Consider the following 16,701-nt stretch of genomic DNA (forward strand, 5'->3'; position numbering starts at 1 on the left):
AAGAGGTCACGCTGAGTTGTGTGTATTGAGTATCTGAGTTCAGGAATAGACTCAAGTGCTATCTCTTGACTGAAAGAAAGAAGCTGACTTAGTCACCAGTTGACTAAGCTAGTGTCTTAATTTACTCAGCGCGCTATGTAATCCTTTTTCAGAGAAAAAAAAGTCAGCCTTAACGTACTAAAATTTTAAATAGTTCCTATCCCCCCCTTGGAACTAACTTGTTACGTTATACGGGACCAACAGTGCCCAACTCCACAGGTACTCCAAAAACTGAACTTAAGGTCGAATGGAGACTCGCGCTACAATTTTTGTTGAACGAGGTTGAGGATTTGGAGAAGTTTACGTTCTGCCCAGAAGCTGCTTCATATTCGTGCAAACAGTGCTGAACCGCTAAGCACTCTTCCTTTCTCGCTTTGAAGAATAAGTAGCTGTCATCTGCAAAGAAGATATGAGAGATTGACAAGGCTGATTGAACTATCCGGCAACCATGGATCTGACCCTGAACTTCTAAACTTTGCAAAGACGCTGATAAACCTTCTGCACAAATTAAAAAAAGATAGAGAGAGATGGGATCACCCTGACGCAGGCCACGTTGTGGCAGAATTGGTCCAATCACATGATTATTGTGAGTAACATTATATCTGACCTTTGTAACACTGCATTACCAGAGATATCCACCTGTCATCAAAGCCTAACCTCTGCATCATTTGTGCCAAAAACACCAACTCAACCTGATCATAAGCCTTAGCCATATCAAGTTTAAGAGAAACATACCCTTGTTTACCTCGAGTTCTATGCTCCGGGAAATGGTTTACTTCAAACGCAAGCATAATATTGTCTGTAATCAGCCGTCCTGGGATGAAAGCGCTCTGTGTAGGTGACATAATAATATCCAGAACCTTCTTCAACCTATTAGCAACTGTTTTTGCCAGAATCTTGTAGATAACATTGCATAAAGCTATGGCCTGAGATCTGATACTTTTTCTGGAGAACATTTCTTTGGGATTAGAACAATATTTTTGTCATGAATACTATCTAGAAACAGCCCTTCATTCAATCATTGAATGCATGATTGAAATAGCCATTCTTCAACAATATTTGTGTCATGTGAGTTATTGAATGCAACTTGGCAAGAATAACGGGTTGTAGAATGTAATTAGATAAGAATAGAGAGACCATTTGGAACTTTTAAAAGCTGAAGAGATTGGTTAAACTTTTGGGCCAAACAAGAGACAACAAATATATTTAGTCTGATAAAAACATTATGACCAGGGGCTTGAGAATGTCTTTTCTTTAAAATCATTATAAGAATAGTTAATACACTTCTTTCCATTTTACAAACATTAATTCTATTAATGATATTTAGTTTTATAATAATTATCTAGTTTTAAAACTATAAATTACATATTACTAATAAAAAAATTAACTTAAAAATAGTTTTTCACCGTTATCGATTTTTTAATTACATATATCATTCCCACCATTTTTTTTCTTCTCACTTTCCATTTCCCTTAACTTTCTAACACTTCTTCTTCTTCTCCTCCTTGTTAACTCTCCTCCATTTTCTTCTTTCCTTGTTTTGCTTTCCACTTTCTTCCTTCCTTTTCTTCACAGTGCTTACTTACAACCAGTCATGGAGGACAATAACCAGCAGTAAAAAATCGGCACCAGTTCTTCTGATCATTCTAGCACAATCTCTGTGATTTATGTTTTGGCTGTTGATGACTGCTTTCTCAACCAGAAACTTATTGAGAAGGACTTCAAAACTGCTTCTTTTAAAGGTTTAACAAATCAAGTTGCATTTCCTACTTAACATTAAAATATTCTTCTTCTTCTTTTTCAGTGACTTTTTATTTATTTTGGAATGCAGTTACTAGTGTTGATAGTGGAAAGAAAGCAATGTAGGTTCTTGGATTGAGTGAAGATGAAGTTGAGAAATCTAGTTGTAGAGTAAGTAATTTTTTTATTTTTGTTGTCTCCCAATAACTAGATTTTTAATAGTACAGTGTTTTTTACAAAACGAAAAATCGATGTAATTTTAATGGGATATTGTATGCCTGAGATGAATGGTTATGACATTCTCATAACTGTAAAGGTAAAAAAAAACACTTCATTGAATTGTTGGATTTGACTGAATTTGACCGAAACTATATCAAAACGAAACCAACAATTCAGTGAAGTCTATTTTACCTTTACAATCATAAGAAGGTCATAACCATTCATCTCAGTCATACAATAGTCCGTTAAAATTATGTTGATTTTTTCATCCTGCAAAAAGCTAAAATCTAGTTATTGGAAGACCACAAAAATAGAAAAATTGCTTACTTTACAACTAGATTTCTCAACTTCATCTTCACTCAATCCAAGAACATGTATTGCTTTTCCACTATCAATACTAACTGCATTCCAAAATCAAATAAAAAGTCACTAAAAAGGAAGAAACAGGATATCATAATGTTAAGTAGGAAACATAAATGCAGCTTGATTTGAAGAACCTTTAAAAAAAGCAGTTTTGAGGACATCCTCAATAATTTTCTAATCAAGAAAGCAGTCATCAACAACCAAAACATTAATCAGAGATGTTGTGCTAGAATGATCAAAAGAAGTGGTGTCAGTTTTCTACTCGTGGTCTTTGTCCTCCATGACTGGCTATAAGTAAGCACTAAGAAGAAAAGGAAGGAATAAAGGGGAAAGCAAAACAAGGAGAGAAGAAAATGGAGGAGAGTTAGCAAGGAGAAGAAGAAAAAGCGTTAAAAAGTTAAGAGAAAATGGGAAGATAGAAAAAGGTGGAAATGATATGTGTAATAAAAAAAATTTGACAACGGTAAAAAACTATTTTTAAGTTAATTTTATTTATTAATATGCAATTTATAGATTTAAAGTTAATTAATTACTACCCAGAGAGGTACAAACCATCTGTGAAAGGGAATAGTCACTGCTGCCAGCGGTGGATACCCTTATGAACCAAAAAAAAGTTAATTAGTTACTATAAAATTAAATATGATTAATAGAATTAATGTTCATTATATTGCAAAATGGGAAGAAGTGTGGCTGACTATTCTTATAATGATTTTAGGGAAAAAACATTGTGAATTCTTTTTTTTCTTTGGTAAAACAATTAAAATGTCTGAAGTTTTAGGAACGAGATTTTCCTTTTACTTGCGCCATACAAAATCTATTTTAACTTCTAAAATAAAAACAACCCCAAAGTTCAAAGGAACAAACTTGGGAACTCAAGAAAACAATAATTCGGAGGGAAGCTATATATAAGGAAGCTCAAAACTATGATGTTAAACTTTATTAGATGCATTCGATCGGTTCGGTTCAGTTTAGTTTTGAACTGATATACATCTCTAGGGATGATGGATGCAATTCATGAAAGGATCTATAGATCTTATATGAGTGCCATGGAATTAGTTAAAAGATTATTTGTCAAGGATTTTAGCCATTAATAATGTACAATGATTGTTACAAGATGCACACAAGTTATAATCCCATGCCACTTTTACAACTTCAAGGATTGGCTACTCCTTAGCCTTTATCTAGATAAGGTCTTAACATGATTCAATAAGTGATTCGTCTAAATCACACGAACATATATTCATTGTTATAGCTGTAGACTACTTCTTGAAGTGGGTAGAGGTAGGTAGAATCCTTCGCTAGTGTCGAACCCAAAATAATGGCTAGGTTCATTGAACGAAATAACATCACTAGATATAGAGTGTTGCATAACGTAGTCATGGATAATGGAGTGTAGTTTCAAGGGGCTTGACATTATATGCTTGCATGATAGGGTTGAACATTTCAAAATCTCGCCTTATAGGCCACAAGCCAATAGAGCGATAAAATATAAACAAAACCAGTAAGAGAACTCTAAACCTAAATGCCTTTATCATGTTATATCTTAGTTGGACGTGTGTAGCTTTGACTATATGTGAAATAGACGCTAATAACAACAATACAAGTATGACTCTCAAAAAGAAAAACTTAAGCAAAATTTGATGTGATTGCTCTTTTGAATAGCTCAAAAATCTCACAAATGAATATGTCTTTTTGTTCAATAACCGGTTTACAATCAACATGTTCAGAACCGAAAATGCGTACAATTATACTTCTCAAATCCCATTGCTCATTTTCAAGGTTCCTAAGGTTTCAAACTTCTATTCGAAATGCATTTGCTAAGAATGGTTGATTATCAAAATGAAACTTCGTCCTATTAAATTTTAAACTACCTAAGTGAATCAATCAAATTTCACTTTAATTCATCTAAAAGCTCTTAGGTCAAAACAACAATTAGAAAGTATGGAAAGTTCCGTTATCAAGATTAAAAACTAGACGCAATATCATACAGAAATAATAATGCATAATGGAGTGCTCAAATAGTTCCAAGCAAAAAACATCCAAGGTAAAAATTTAAAAAACTTATAAATAATTCATGATTATTCCCTCTTTGATTCTTGTGGCCAATCATAAACCATATAAGATGATTTAGAATGAAACATTCTTTAATTGTGGATTCATGAAAATCTGGCTCGATTAGTTTCTCGTCGAGATAAAGTTTACAACTCTTCAATTTACTTTCCACTAAGATTGGTTTCAAAGATGTATTTAGAAACTTGTCATGTTGAGATTTTTCCAAGATAGATGCTTCAACATGTTCATCTGAATTAATCTCTCTAATTGATTCCTCTACAGTCAAAACAACTAGTAGACCCCTTTTGATGCAAGAATTTCTTATTCTAGTATAGTAATTATCATACTAGTATTTGATTACTTATTGATGCTTAAATTCTACATTATCTAAGGACTTAAATAAGTGAAATTCGGTTTTTAAACTAATTGAAAGAACTTTAATAATAAAAAATGCAAAGCTTTAAACAATTGATTTGTTTTATGAATGAGTGGACAACTACGATTTTGGATCTCTTAGCTATCTCATATGAACCATTGAGCAAACATTGTGTGATAAAAATTAGTACAACACATTGATTTTCCTCAACAAAGTAGTAACTTTGGCAAAAATCACTAAATCTACTTCAACTATAATAAGGCTGATGCTTGGTTAGGCAAAATCCCTAATTATAATTAAAGGCTTCAGGCACTATGAAAACCAAGGTTAAGTTGTAGCCTAAACCATAAAGCCGCACTATCCGGTTAGGGAATAAGATTAACTAAAATGCTTTGTTGAATTGTTTATTTGGTTATGTTTCACAATTTAACCTCTCTATTTAATTACTTGATTAGGTTTCTCAAATAGAGATAAAGCAATGGTTTTTAGTTAATTCTTTTGCTAACTTCTTACAACACAATATTAGAACTCATTAAAGATTCATATTTGATTAAGCTAAGTTCATCTCCATCCTAACTCATGTGGATTTATCTCTTGAATTTAGCTAAAACATGGACCATAGAAATGGAATTAGGGATACTCATACACAAACATATTAAAATTGAATCTTAGAAATGGAAGAAGATGGAGATAAAAGAATTAAGAACTTTAATATAATAGTACTTGAGAACATAAGGTGAATACAAACCAAAGTCTAGCTTTGCAAGGTCTAAACTATGGATTAGTTTAACCTTTGCCACGCTAAGAAAGAACTAGAATTGAAATAAAGAAAATAATTTCTAAGCACCAATGAAATTGAAAGCTAAAGAGAATGAAATGAGCTGAAAATGTGTTAAAATGGTGTCTAGAGCTAACTAGCAAAGGTCCTTATTTATAGGAGTTTTGGGACTCATATTTATAAAAAAAAACGGCCTAAAATATCTCCATAGTCTTTAATATTGCTGCCTTATCTTTCCATAATTAATTTGGAATTAAGGAAGGTCTTGGAGTCTTGGATTTCAAGAATGCTTCATTTTCTTGCCATAAATGATTTGGAATTGAGTAAGGAAGGTTTTGGGTTTTTTTTAGAAAGATTTCTGCTTTCCTTTTAATTCTTAAATTACATGTAGCTCGCCAAGCAGATGAAGCATATTTCTCCAATTACTTCATTTTAAGCCACAAAACACCTGGAATTACTCAAAACTCCAATCAAGACTCTTAAGGTAGAATACACTCACAAAATTCAAAAAAAAAATTCTTAAAAATTGAATGTCTAAAATTGGATTCCAAACTAGTTTATATAGAGAAAATTACAAGCTATAGTGACAAAATTCAAATTACATAAAGTAAGAAGACTTTGAATGGTTGCAAGAAGACTTGAATTTGCATGTTGAAAGAAGACTTTGAATTTCATAAAGGCTGTAAGAAGCCTTTGAATTTGATATAGAAAATAGAGCCCACACGAATGAAGAAGCATATTATGCTTGTAGAAAAATATGCATTTTTTTGAATTTGGGTCCAGCACAATATGATAGGTTTCAGCATGGTGTGCTGGATGCCAGCATATCGTGCTGTGCCTTAAGAAATCAGATATTGCTTGTGCTTTGAAGGCTTTCCGAGGCTCAAATCATATGTTAAATTTTGTCAGTTTTAAGGCCCACTCATTAATTCTTCATGACGTTTTAGGCCTCTGCAATATTTTCCGAAGATGCATATCAGTTCTTACGACAATGACTATGAAAATAATGCCTCAACTTCTGCACAGTGATTACACTTAAATTTATATCATTTTCAGTTATTTCGATCATGGCTAAATCTTAGGGATGTAAATGGGATGAGGATTCCCCATCTCATCGGTGACCCACCCCCGACGGGGACGGAAAATCCCGATAAGGATCCTCATGAGATGGGGATGAGATACTTTGTCTTCCGTGATGGGGTATCCCTCCCCGTTAATCCCAGATGGAGATCCCCGATTATTTTCTGTGATAATTGATTTTTTGGATGAATTAATTACATTTTAATTAGGTGATACATTGTTTTCAATTTTTGTTTTTTTTATTTGAAAATTTTGAAAATGATTGTTAATAGTACTTGATATTATTAGCTATTATTTCTTAAACGTTTTTGTCTTTAGTGACTTTTTTTAACATAAACGGTGAGTTCGCACGGAAAATAGAGAATGCAGATAATGTTTTTGGAACATCTGTAAACGGAGAATGGGATCCCCATAAAACGGAGATGGGGATAAATTTGTTCCTAAATAGCTCTCGAAAATGGGAATGAGGAATCTCCGACTAGTCAGAGCACAGAGTTGGGAAATACATTCCGGCTCCGCCACGCCATACATCCCTACTAAATCTTAACTTATCAAAAACGATATGAGAAACATCTCTTAAATTAAAGGGACTGCCGGCCGGCGGGCCGGCGCCATGACGACGTTCAATAAGAAAAAGTTGGTATAAAAAATAGAAAGTGACCGACCGATCATAATAAGAGAGGAGAATATCAGAGAAAAGGACAAACTTGAAAGAAATCATAATGGAAGCTCCGATCGATCAATTTAGACTTTCACATTTTCAGTAACATTACTAAAAATAGCCACACTAATCATTTCATTCCCTCACTATGTCCATTGACCACGACTCTTCACAACCTCCCGCCGCCACCAGAGACTGGTTTTTCCCTTCTCCTTCTTTCATCCACCACCCGCCGCCGCCGGCATCTTCTAAATCTCGTCGTAGATTCTCCACTGCCTCCACAGTCTCTCAAGACTTACCTGAATCCCGACCTTCTTCCTCCACTTCCTCTCATTACAGAGATAAGAATGCTAGACTTCGACGCCGCGTCGAGTTCCCTCGCCGTGCTCAGAGATCGTCTAAACAAGAACAAGATGATACTCTTTCAGCAAGGAAATTGGATGCCCTGGGAGACAGGACAACCTCCGGTGAGACGTTCGTCGGGTTTCCTGGAGTCCGGTGGCATATAGCCGTGTCTGCAGCTGTGAGTCCTTCACCTCTTTATCTCTTCAGCTATCCGCGGATACCGGTAAAAGAATATGGCGCTATTTTTTAGTTTATTTCGTGAAGTGAAAGTTGTTTGGTTGTTACAGATTGTGATTACAGCTCTTGCTTCTTTAGTGCACAAGAATTTCTCGTTACACAATCAAGTCATTGATTTACAGGTCAAGAAAATTCAACTCAAGTTCATAATCTATAATGGTTGACTTTTCACTTAATTGACTGGAACTTATTTTCTGATTACAGGACCACATCTCGAAACTAGATGTTAGGTTACAAGCCTGCAATTTGTTATCTGATGTAGATTATTTGGATTCCACTTCACTGGAAACTGTTGATCATCCAAGTGAAGGCTTAAAACATTTAGCTCTTGTTTTCTCTCTTATCCTGTTATGCATCCCTGTTTTTGTTTTGAAGTACATTGATTTTGTATCTAAATCAAGATTACCGGATAATACATCAGAAGAAGTTTTGCTGAACAAGCAGATTGCATATCGGGCGGATGCCTTTTTATCAATCCATCCATATGCTAAGTCACTGGCATTGCTGGTTTCCACTCTTCTACTTATTTGTCTTGGTGGTTTAGCGCTATTTGGAGTGACAGGTGACAGCTTAGCAGACTGTCTTTGGTTATCTTGGACATATGTAGCTGATTCAGGCAACCATGCTAATTCTGAAGGTATAGGTCCAAGGCTAGTTTCTGTTTCAATTAGCTTTGGTGGGATGCTTATTTTCGCAATGATGCTTGGACTTGTATCCGATGCAATTTCTGAGAAGTTCGATTCACTGAGAAAAGGAAGAAGCGAGGTGGTTGAGCAAAACCACACCTTGGTTCTTGGATGGAGTGATAAACTGGTGAGGTTCTGATTCTGGCTTGTCCGTGTCAAACTTATTTATCTCTGAACTTCTGCTGACTTTGTTTTGTGCTTTGGCTTTAGCTCTTGCACTTTTCCTATGCATTTGACAGAGAGCTATGTTTTTCCCTCCAAATAAAACTACACCTTTTAATAAAAGTCTGTTACTATAAAAATAGGAATTATAATGTTTTAGCGCATTGAGAGGTCTCAAGTTATTTCTTCTTTTGGTCTTAAAATAGGGTTCACTGCTGAACCAACTAGCCATTGCCAATGAGAGTTTAGGTGGAGGGATTATAGTGGTGATGGCTGAACGAGACAAAGAGGAGATGGAAATTGATATTGCTAAAATGGAGTTTGACTTCAAAGGAACTAAAGTCATATGCAGAAGTGGAAGCCCTCTTATTCTTGCTGATCTTAAAAAGGTGGGAATATTGTTCACCTTTGTTCTTGAAAAATTGTAATCTATTTACACATTCTCCTTTTGAAACCTCCAGCTGCGTAAACTGAACCTTCTTCTGCAGTTGCAGTTTGATGATAGATTTAGAAAGACTTAGTTCTTGGGTCCATTTCAGTCTCTCCATATATTTCTTGCACCTAGAACCTCTTATATATCCTTTCTTCAATGTGGTGGAAGTTCATGTGGGATTTTTTACTTTGCTATGAATGGTGAAACCATTATTTTTTTCCGTTGCCTCTGTGGATTACTTATGCCATTAAATTTTCAGGTATCTGTCTCAAAGGCCCGTGCAATAATTGTCCTTGCTGAAGATGGAAATGCTGACCAGGTCTAATTGAGTAATTGAATCACATGCTTATTATTTGGCATTGGATAAGTTGGTTGCTATTAACTTCTTCCTGGTTTGTTACAGAGCGATGCCCGTGCACTGAGAACGGTCTTAAGTCTAACAGGAGTTAAAGAAGGACTCAGAGGTCACATTGTAGTTGAACTTAGTGACCTTGACAATGAGGTCCTTGTAAAACTTGTTGGCAGTGATCTTGTTGAAACTGTTGTGGCTCATGATGTTATTGGCCGCTTGATGATTCAATGTGCTCGGCAGCCTGGACTTGCTCAGGTCAATTTCTGGCCAACCTAGTACTGGATTTGATTGTGTCATGCGAGTGTCATTTTGCTGTTTGATTTTGTTATAGTAAAGTTGTACAATATTTTAATCTTATTTTAAACTACTTTTCTCCTTGTTTTTGGTTGTAATTGTTTTAGACTGACTATGACAGATCTGGGAGGACATCCTTGGATTTGAAAATTGTGAGTTTTACATCAAAAGATGGCCACAGTTGGATGGCATGCAATTTGAGGATGTATTGATCAGTTTTCCTGATGCCATACCTTGTGGGGTCAAGGTTGCATCTTGTGGTGGAAAAATTATCCTCAATCCTGATGATTCATACCTTCTGCAAGAAGGCGATGAAGTGCTTGTTATAGCTGAAGATGATGATACATATGCTCCAGCAACATTACCTACGGTGCTCATATTCCTTCAGAAAGTCAAAATTTCAGTTAGACGCTTTCTTTCTTGTTCCATGGTCTTATGTGGTTTACACATACTTGAAGGCTTGTTATATGCCTTCCACTGTCAGAAAACTATAGCAGACTTTCATTTTTTGGGGGTATAAATAGGATTTTCACTTTGTTGTTTCGTTCTATGTGGTACCCAAGCTGCATAGTAGGATTACAATTTTGTGTTTTTTTTTTGGACTTGAAATCATCCATCTGTGTTAGCATTTAGTGAGGCAGTAGGTGAGCATGCCTAAGGATCACTTTTACATTTTCCTTGTCCTGAATAGAACATTTTATGGACATCATGAATTATGACAAAGATGGAGTCTTTCAATTTTGTTTATTTTTTTTATCAGTTACTAATTGATAGAATACAATAGGAGAGTGTAGTTTTGCTTTTGGTATGACGTAAATGGGGTATGAAAACAATGAAGAATAGAAGGGGAGGAGGTATGAAAAAGAAACAGTGGGTTGCAGTCGGAAGAGTCATTTTTGGTCAAGGAACCTGCTCCAGTTTCTGCAATTTAGCATGATATAATAAATTTCATCATTCAGGTCAATGATGCATCATTAATACACAGTGCCCGACCAGCAAGAAAGCCACAGAAGATTCTACTTTGTGGATGGAGGAGGGACATAGATGATATGATTGTGGTACGTTCTTTCTATGAAGCCCCTAATTCTTTCTTTTCTTCACCTGAATGCTGCAGGTATGGAGAGGAAGTCTACCAAAAGACTTCGTAGGTCCAAACTCTACAGAAAAGATACTTTTTTGTGGTTGGCGGCGGGATATGGAAGATATGATTATGGTAATGTAATAAGGATTAGAATCGTTATCCCAACACGTCTTGGGTCCAGCAAACTGTTTTAGATGTTTCTAAATTCCTCTTTGTTTCAACTAAATTCTCTCTAGTCACAATAAGTTGCTCAACTTTAAACTCTACTTTCTTCTGCACATTGAAGATCTGGATCATTTTCTATAGTCCATTTTTCATTTCCTTTTTCACCCTCGAGAAGATTAAACAGTGCTGTTTATTTCTCTATGTTTGTATAGGTATTGGATGCCTTCCTAGCACCTGGTTCAGAGCTCTGGATGTTCAATGATGTTCCTGAAAAAGAGAGGGAAAAGAAGCTTATTGATGGTGGCCTGGACATAGGCAGGCTGGTAAATATATCATTGGTCGATCGAGAGGGAAATGCTGTTATACGGCGCCACCTTGAAAGCCTTCCCTTGGAATCCTTTGATTCAGTGAGTCAAATAAGATCTAAAATTAATGCAAATAGTAATTTTTGTTTTCCTTTAAGGCATTTGGTGCTTATAGTTTTTTATATAGTGGGCAATCCTTAGTTAAATCACATTTTTGACGTACAGATCTTAATTTTGGCTGATGAGTCTGTGGAAGATTCAGCTATTCAAGCTGATTCCAGATCTCTTGCGACCTTACTATTGATCCGTGATATTCAGGTGCTCTGTTATTTCTCTTATGATTAGAATTATTTGATATTTTATATTTTACTTGTCTGTTTTTTTCTTAAAAATCTTGCATCATATTCTTAATATGGAATGTATTTTGTTAAGTGCCTTTCAGTGATTGCTTGTTTCCATCAAAGTTGTCCTTTGAACATGGCATTTATTTGTGTCAAATTGTTTACATTTATTTGTATTAAGTTGTAAAAGTTTACTTGGTCAATTCCTATGTTGCATGGAAACGGACACGGGAAACGTTATTTCTATAACATAACCTTCATAAAATAGCCGTCAAATGAAAACGGACACGGACACAGATACGAAACGCGTAAACACTACTAAAGAAAAGTGTCTGTGTAACATAGGTCAATTCTATTGCCACTCTGAAAGTAGAATCATGGCCAGGCGTGGATAACGACATGATGTATTAACTAACACAATAGATTTGGCAACACCTTAATTATAATAGACTGAGGAAATTCTTATTTACTTAACTTTTTGATGGTTTGGGGCCTTAAGGCATTTGTTTGGAGACTTTAGGACATCTTTCTGGTCTGGAGACCTTGGTATTTTAGTCGAACTTTTTTGAAAAAGAACTAACTTGTTCTAAACTTGGTCTGACACCTTGTGCTGTTGTGTGGCCTTTTTGAACTCTTCATTCATCACAAAGTTAATCCTATCCTATATCAATATAGAGGAAAATAGAAAAAAGATGTTGCAAATCCCCGTAGAACCATGAAATACAATATGCAAATTAAGAGATTAGTATCTAACTAACTATTTATAATAGATAGTAATCCTTCTAACTTTCTTGTTCATTTGTTCTGATTCTCTTCTTACAGGCAAAGCGCTTACCATTCAGAGAGGCTATGGTGACACAAGGACATAGAGGGAGCTTTTCACAAGGCTCATGGATTGGGGAGATGCAACAGGCTTCAGATAAATCAGTAATTATAAGTGAAATTCTGGATCCTAGAACTAAAAATCTCTTATCCATGTCGAAAATCAGTGATTATGTTTTATCAAATGAGCTCGTTAGCATGGCGTTGGCAATGGTTGCTGAGGATCGACAAATAAATGATGTTTTAGAGGAGCTCTTTGCAGAGGAGGTAATTATTCTTTTGAACAAATTCTGAGATTTTTGTAGTGCAACTGATTTTCCAAGGCTAAAATAAGCTTATAAATTGAGTATTGTGCACTCTGCTTCTTAGTACCTTCTTCAATTCAAAACCGTTTTATTAGAGATTCTGTTTCCGAGAACAACTTGTTGCTGCACTATCCTTTTTGTCTTTTTTTTTTTTTTTTTTTTTTTTTTTATTTGTTGCTGAAAGTACAAATAGAATTTCGAACTTGTATATGTAGGCTGTTAGAACTATAGAATTTGTACAAGTCCTGGGTCATGAGAAAAGGAGTGTGTAATATGTGCCTTTATATTAGATGGATGACAATTATTACATGTATTATTAGGGCTGTTAACAAGCCGAACCTAGGTAGGCTTGGCTCGGCTCAAGAATTTTAAGCTCATCGAGCTTAAAATTTTAGGCTCAGTTCGAGAAAAGCTCGATTTACATGTACTAAAAAATTTACATGTTTTAACATTTTGTTGTTTAATTCCAGCCTTCTAACGAAAGAAACACCAAATTTAACATATAATTTATGACAAATTTAAATGATATAATTAAAAAATTTAAAAAATATACATAGTAATTAAAAAAAAAAAATAGTCGAGCCTATTTGCAAAATTTCAAGCCGAACCTAAGGAAACACAGGCTCAGGGTCGTTAATGCTCGGGCCGATCCTGAACTTGAACCAAGCCCTATCGAGCCGAGCTTTGATCGAGTCAAGCTCAAATAGTTTGCGAACTAGCCCTGCTTATTAACACCCCTATGTATCTTTCGACTTTATTGACACGGTGGAACTTGTTCTGCGTTATATAATTTATTGTTTAAGTAACTATGTGTTTCAGAAATTTAATACAAGATTAAGATTTCTTCTGTACTACATTTCTTTTTTCTCTTTGTTGGGACGAAAATTTTGGATCTTTTAGATTTTGGAATTTATCTACTGATCAACTGGTTCGTTACATTACCGAGGATAATGTTTTTTTCTTTTTTTGCATCATTTAGGGAAATGAGATGCATATAAGGCAAGCAGATCTTTACCTTCGTGAAGGCGAGGAGTTGAGCTTCTACGAGATAATTCTACGAGCTCGACAGAGACGAGAGATTGTGATTGGTTATCGGGCAGCTAATGCTGAAAGAGCTGTTATCAATCCACCTTCCAAAAATGAGAGAAAGAAGTGGTCATTAAAAGACGTTTTTGTGGTAATTGCAGAAAAGGATTAAGCATTTTTTCTATCGTTCTTCATATACAGGACATGATATTCTTTGGAGTGGGAGATAGAAATCTACCAAAAGACGGGTAAATTACACTCATGCCTACTGAATTTTACTCATTTTCGCATTCTCGCAAAACCACTCAACACTTTCTGAACTTCAGTTCACGTCTCAAAATGATCGTTGATGATCTAAAAATATAAATAAGCAACTTTAATTGCATTTAGGTGTTGTTCGGTTAGGAGAGAGTATGCGATTTTTAGAGAGAGAAAGCTCCGGAAATGGTGATTTTGGAAAATAAAAAAAATGTGGTTACATGGTATATGTGTTTCTAAACAACTTTAATTTTTTAAAATTTCCATTTTATGGTCGTCAACCGACGTTTTGAGGCGTTAATTGAAGTTTAGTGGCCACAATGTTAAAAAATGTAAAATTGGAGGACTTTCCTTTTAGTGGTATACTGTAAAAGTGAGTAAAGTATAGTGGCCAAGTGTGTAATTTACCCACCAAAAGACTAGAGTGCAGAGAAGGTAATATTTGATTATATAACAACACAATTGTATATAATTGCTTGCGTTACAAGGTGTAGTTTTTTCATATATGTGCAGTATCAATGTTTCTGGTATAGTAATATCAGTTATAGTTATCTATTGTCTTACATTTTTTTTGTACAGTTTGCACCATGATTTTCCATTTTAATAATAATAAAAAAAAGCTGATCATGATCAAATTTGACCTTGATATTTTTTTTTTTCCCTGAAGAAGTGCGGATTTAGCTTCAACTTATGAAATAGTGTAAATTTAACTCTAACGTTCTAAAAAGATCAATTTTACCTCTACATTAGTGAATGAAGCTGGCCATTTAGTTGACGATAAATTGGAACAGTTTAATATATTTTTTTGTTGGTTATTTGTCCCACATTAAATATTTTAGACATTGTGATTAACTTTTTTTCTTTTTTTTTTAGAAATAACACTTTATTAAATTGAATCTGAAACTAAAACATCGATGAAGTAAGGACGTGGGTATTTTCACTTTCCACGAACAAACTGGGAATCTACCTTTCTAGCCAAGTAATGAGTAGCAGAATTCTTTGAATGCTTTTATCTAACATATTAACTAATTCTTTAATAAAATCGATACACTCCATAATCACATCGGTCAAATATGATAATTGATAAATCGGTTTATTAATAGCTTGAACAACTGAAAGACATTGATTGAACTACCACATTTCGCCTTCCTGCCAAATTAATTCACGAGAGCACTTCACGGATCTTGATCAAATAAACATTGGCCGTCTTGATCTCAAATAAGAAAACCAATCGAGCTATAAGCCTTTTCTTTGAAAATCTTGCATCCACATTGGATGGTTAGTTTAGCCAAAATCAATCTTTAGGTATCAACTCAGTTCTTCAAGTTGGCGTGAAAAGTCAAATTAACCTACGATCAAATCAATCGTGGAAGTATGATATATTTTTTATCCCGAAATTTATCATGTTTATATTTTGATACCTAAAATGTATCTTTATACTTAAAAGGTATTGAAACCACATTAACAAAGGAAATCTCTAAAAATCCATGGAGTATGGACCATAAACAATTAATTTTGATAGAAACTCCTTGAAATAGAGTAAAAAACCTCACGAACCCCTCAAAATAGTATTAGTACATCGATACCTATCCTGGCGCATAAAGTAATGCGTTGACGCCAAAGCGTTATGCGATTGTCCAGAATATAATAGTTTTTAAGAATTAAAATAAATTTCAGGTATCAAAATGTAAACGTGGTAAAGTTTGGATATCAAAAATGTATTATACTTTCAAAGCTGATTTGATTATGGATTAATTTGACATTTCACACCAACTTTAAAGGCTGCGTTTATATTCAAAGATTAATTTAGACTAAATTGACACTTCATACCAACTTTAAAGACCAATTCGACCCATTATTCAAATAATATTTTGAATCATGAAATCGGTACAAAATGACAAATGGAAGCAATAAAAGCAATTGGATTTAGATACGAAAATTATGATGAAAATGGTAACTGTAACAACTTGTCTAATACCATTTTAGTTTTTGTCCAAGTCCATTTTTGGACCTCTACATATTGGACCTCTACATATTTACAGTCACTCCCTCTCCATTTCGGTTCATTACTTGTCCCGTTACCATCCTTTAGGCCGCTTCGCTTATGTCTTACACTCGGTTAAGACCAGATTGTTCCTTCACTTTGCTCGAGTCTTTCACCCGGTCAAGACCAGATCGTTATAGACACCAACTTCTGGCTAATTTATCGTCGAACCAACACATAGCACATAGAGAGTTGGATACTAACGGTAACAGTCTGGTCCAATACATATATAAATCGTCTGTTTTTGCCCAATTCTCATTCCTTGGATCTCACGGTTTTCAAAAACACACACTTAAATTGGAAACCCAGCTTATTAATATATCCCAGTTATTGGTTAAATTGCACCAATGGTCATTAAAGTTTGGAGTCAATTTCAAAAAGGTCACTAAACTTCATTTTGTTCAATAGAGTCATTGAAATTTGTTTTTTATTTCAATAAGGTCATTCCAACAAATGGGACAGAAAAAATCATTGGAATAGTGACATAACATACACATTGGAAATAATTGTGCTACATAAAACATGATAGCTAGGTGT

At 34.7% G+C, this 16,701-nt stretch overlaps 1 protein-coding gene across 5 annotated transcripts; it reads left to right on the forward strand.

The window, feature by feature from the left end:
- Nucleotides 1–7,249: 7,249 nt before the first annotated feature.
- Nucleotides 7,250–14,705, forward strand: LOC136235665 (ion channel CASTOR-like). 5 transcript variants are annotated; one of them, XM_066025501.1, is made up of 12 exons: nucleotides 7,252–7,831; nucleotides 7,941–8,012; nucleotides 8,095–8,703; nucleotides 8,945–9,127; nucleotides 9,431–9,490; nucleotides 9,575–9,778; nucleotides 9,939–10,220; nucleotides 10,777–10,875; nucleotides 11,276–11,470; nucleotides 11,594–11,686; nucleotides 12,532–12,798; nucleotides 13,816–14,705. In XM_066025501.1, the coding sequence occupies exons 1-12, from the start codon at nucleotides 7,457–7,459 to the stop codon at nucleotides 14,032–14,034; spliced, it is 2,658 nt and encodes an 885-aa protein (XP_065881573.1). In that variant the 5' UTR covers nucleotides 7,252–7,456; the 3' UTR covers nucleotides 14,035–14,705. The 5 variants fall into 5 exon arrangements, with proteins under 5 accessions (XP_065881577.1, XP_065881573.1, XP_065881572.1 ...); XM_066025500.1 differs by lacking the exon at nucleotides 10,777–10,875 and adding an exon at nucleotides 10,932–11,030; XM_066025504.1 differs by having other exon boundaries at nucleotides 9,939–10,187.
- The last annotated feature ends 1,996 nt before the right edge of the window (nucleotides 14,706–16,701 follow it).

This window comes from Euphorbia lathyris, chromosome 7 (assembly GCF_963576675.1).
Source record: "Euphorbia lathyris chromosome 7, ddEupLath1.1, whole genome shotgun sequence".
NCBI classification, from domain to species: domain Eukaryota; kingdom Viridiplantae; phylum Streptophyta; class Magnoliopsida; order Malpighiales; family Euphorbiaceae; genus Euphorbia; species Euphorbia lathyris.

Excerpts from the sequence above, each read along its gene's own strand:
- LOC136235665 (XM_066025501.1), top strand. The coding sequence starts at position 7,457 with ATGTCCATTGACCACGACTCTTCACAACCTCCCGCCGCCACCAGAGAC. Across the intron at positions 7,832-7,940 it reads ATATAGCCGTGTCTGCAGCT|ATTGTGATTACAGCTCTTGC; the intron begins GTGAGTCCTTCA and ends TGGTTGTTACAG. Across the intron at positions 9,491-9,574 it reads AAGATGGAAATGCTGACCAG|AGCGATGCCCGTGCACTGAG; the intron begins GTCTAATTGAGT and ends GGTTTGTTACAG.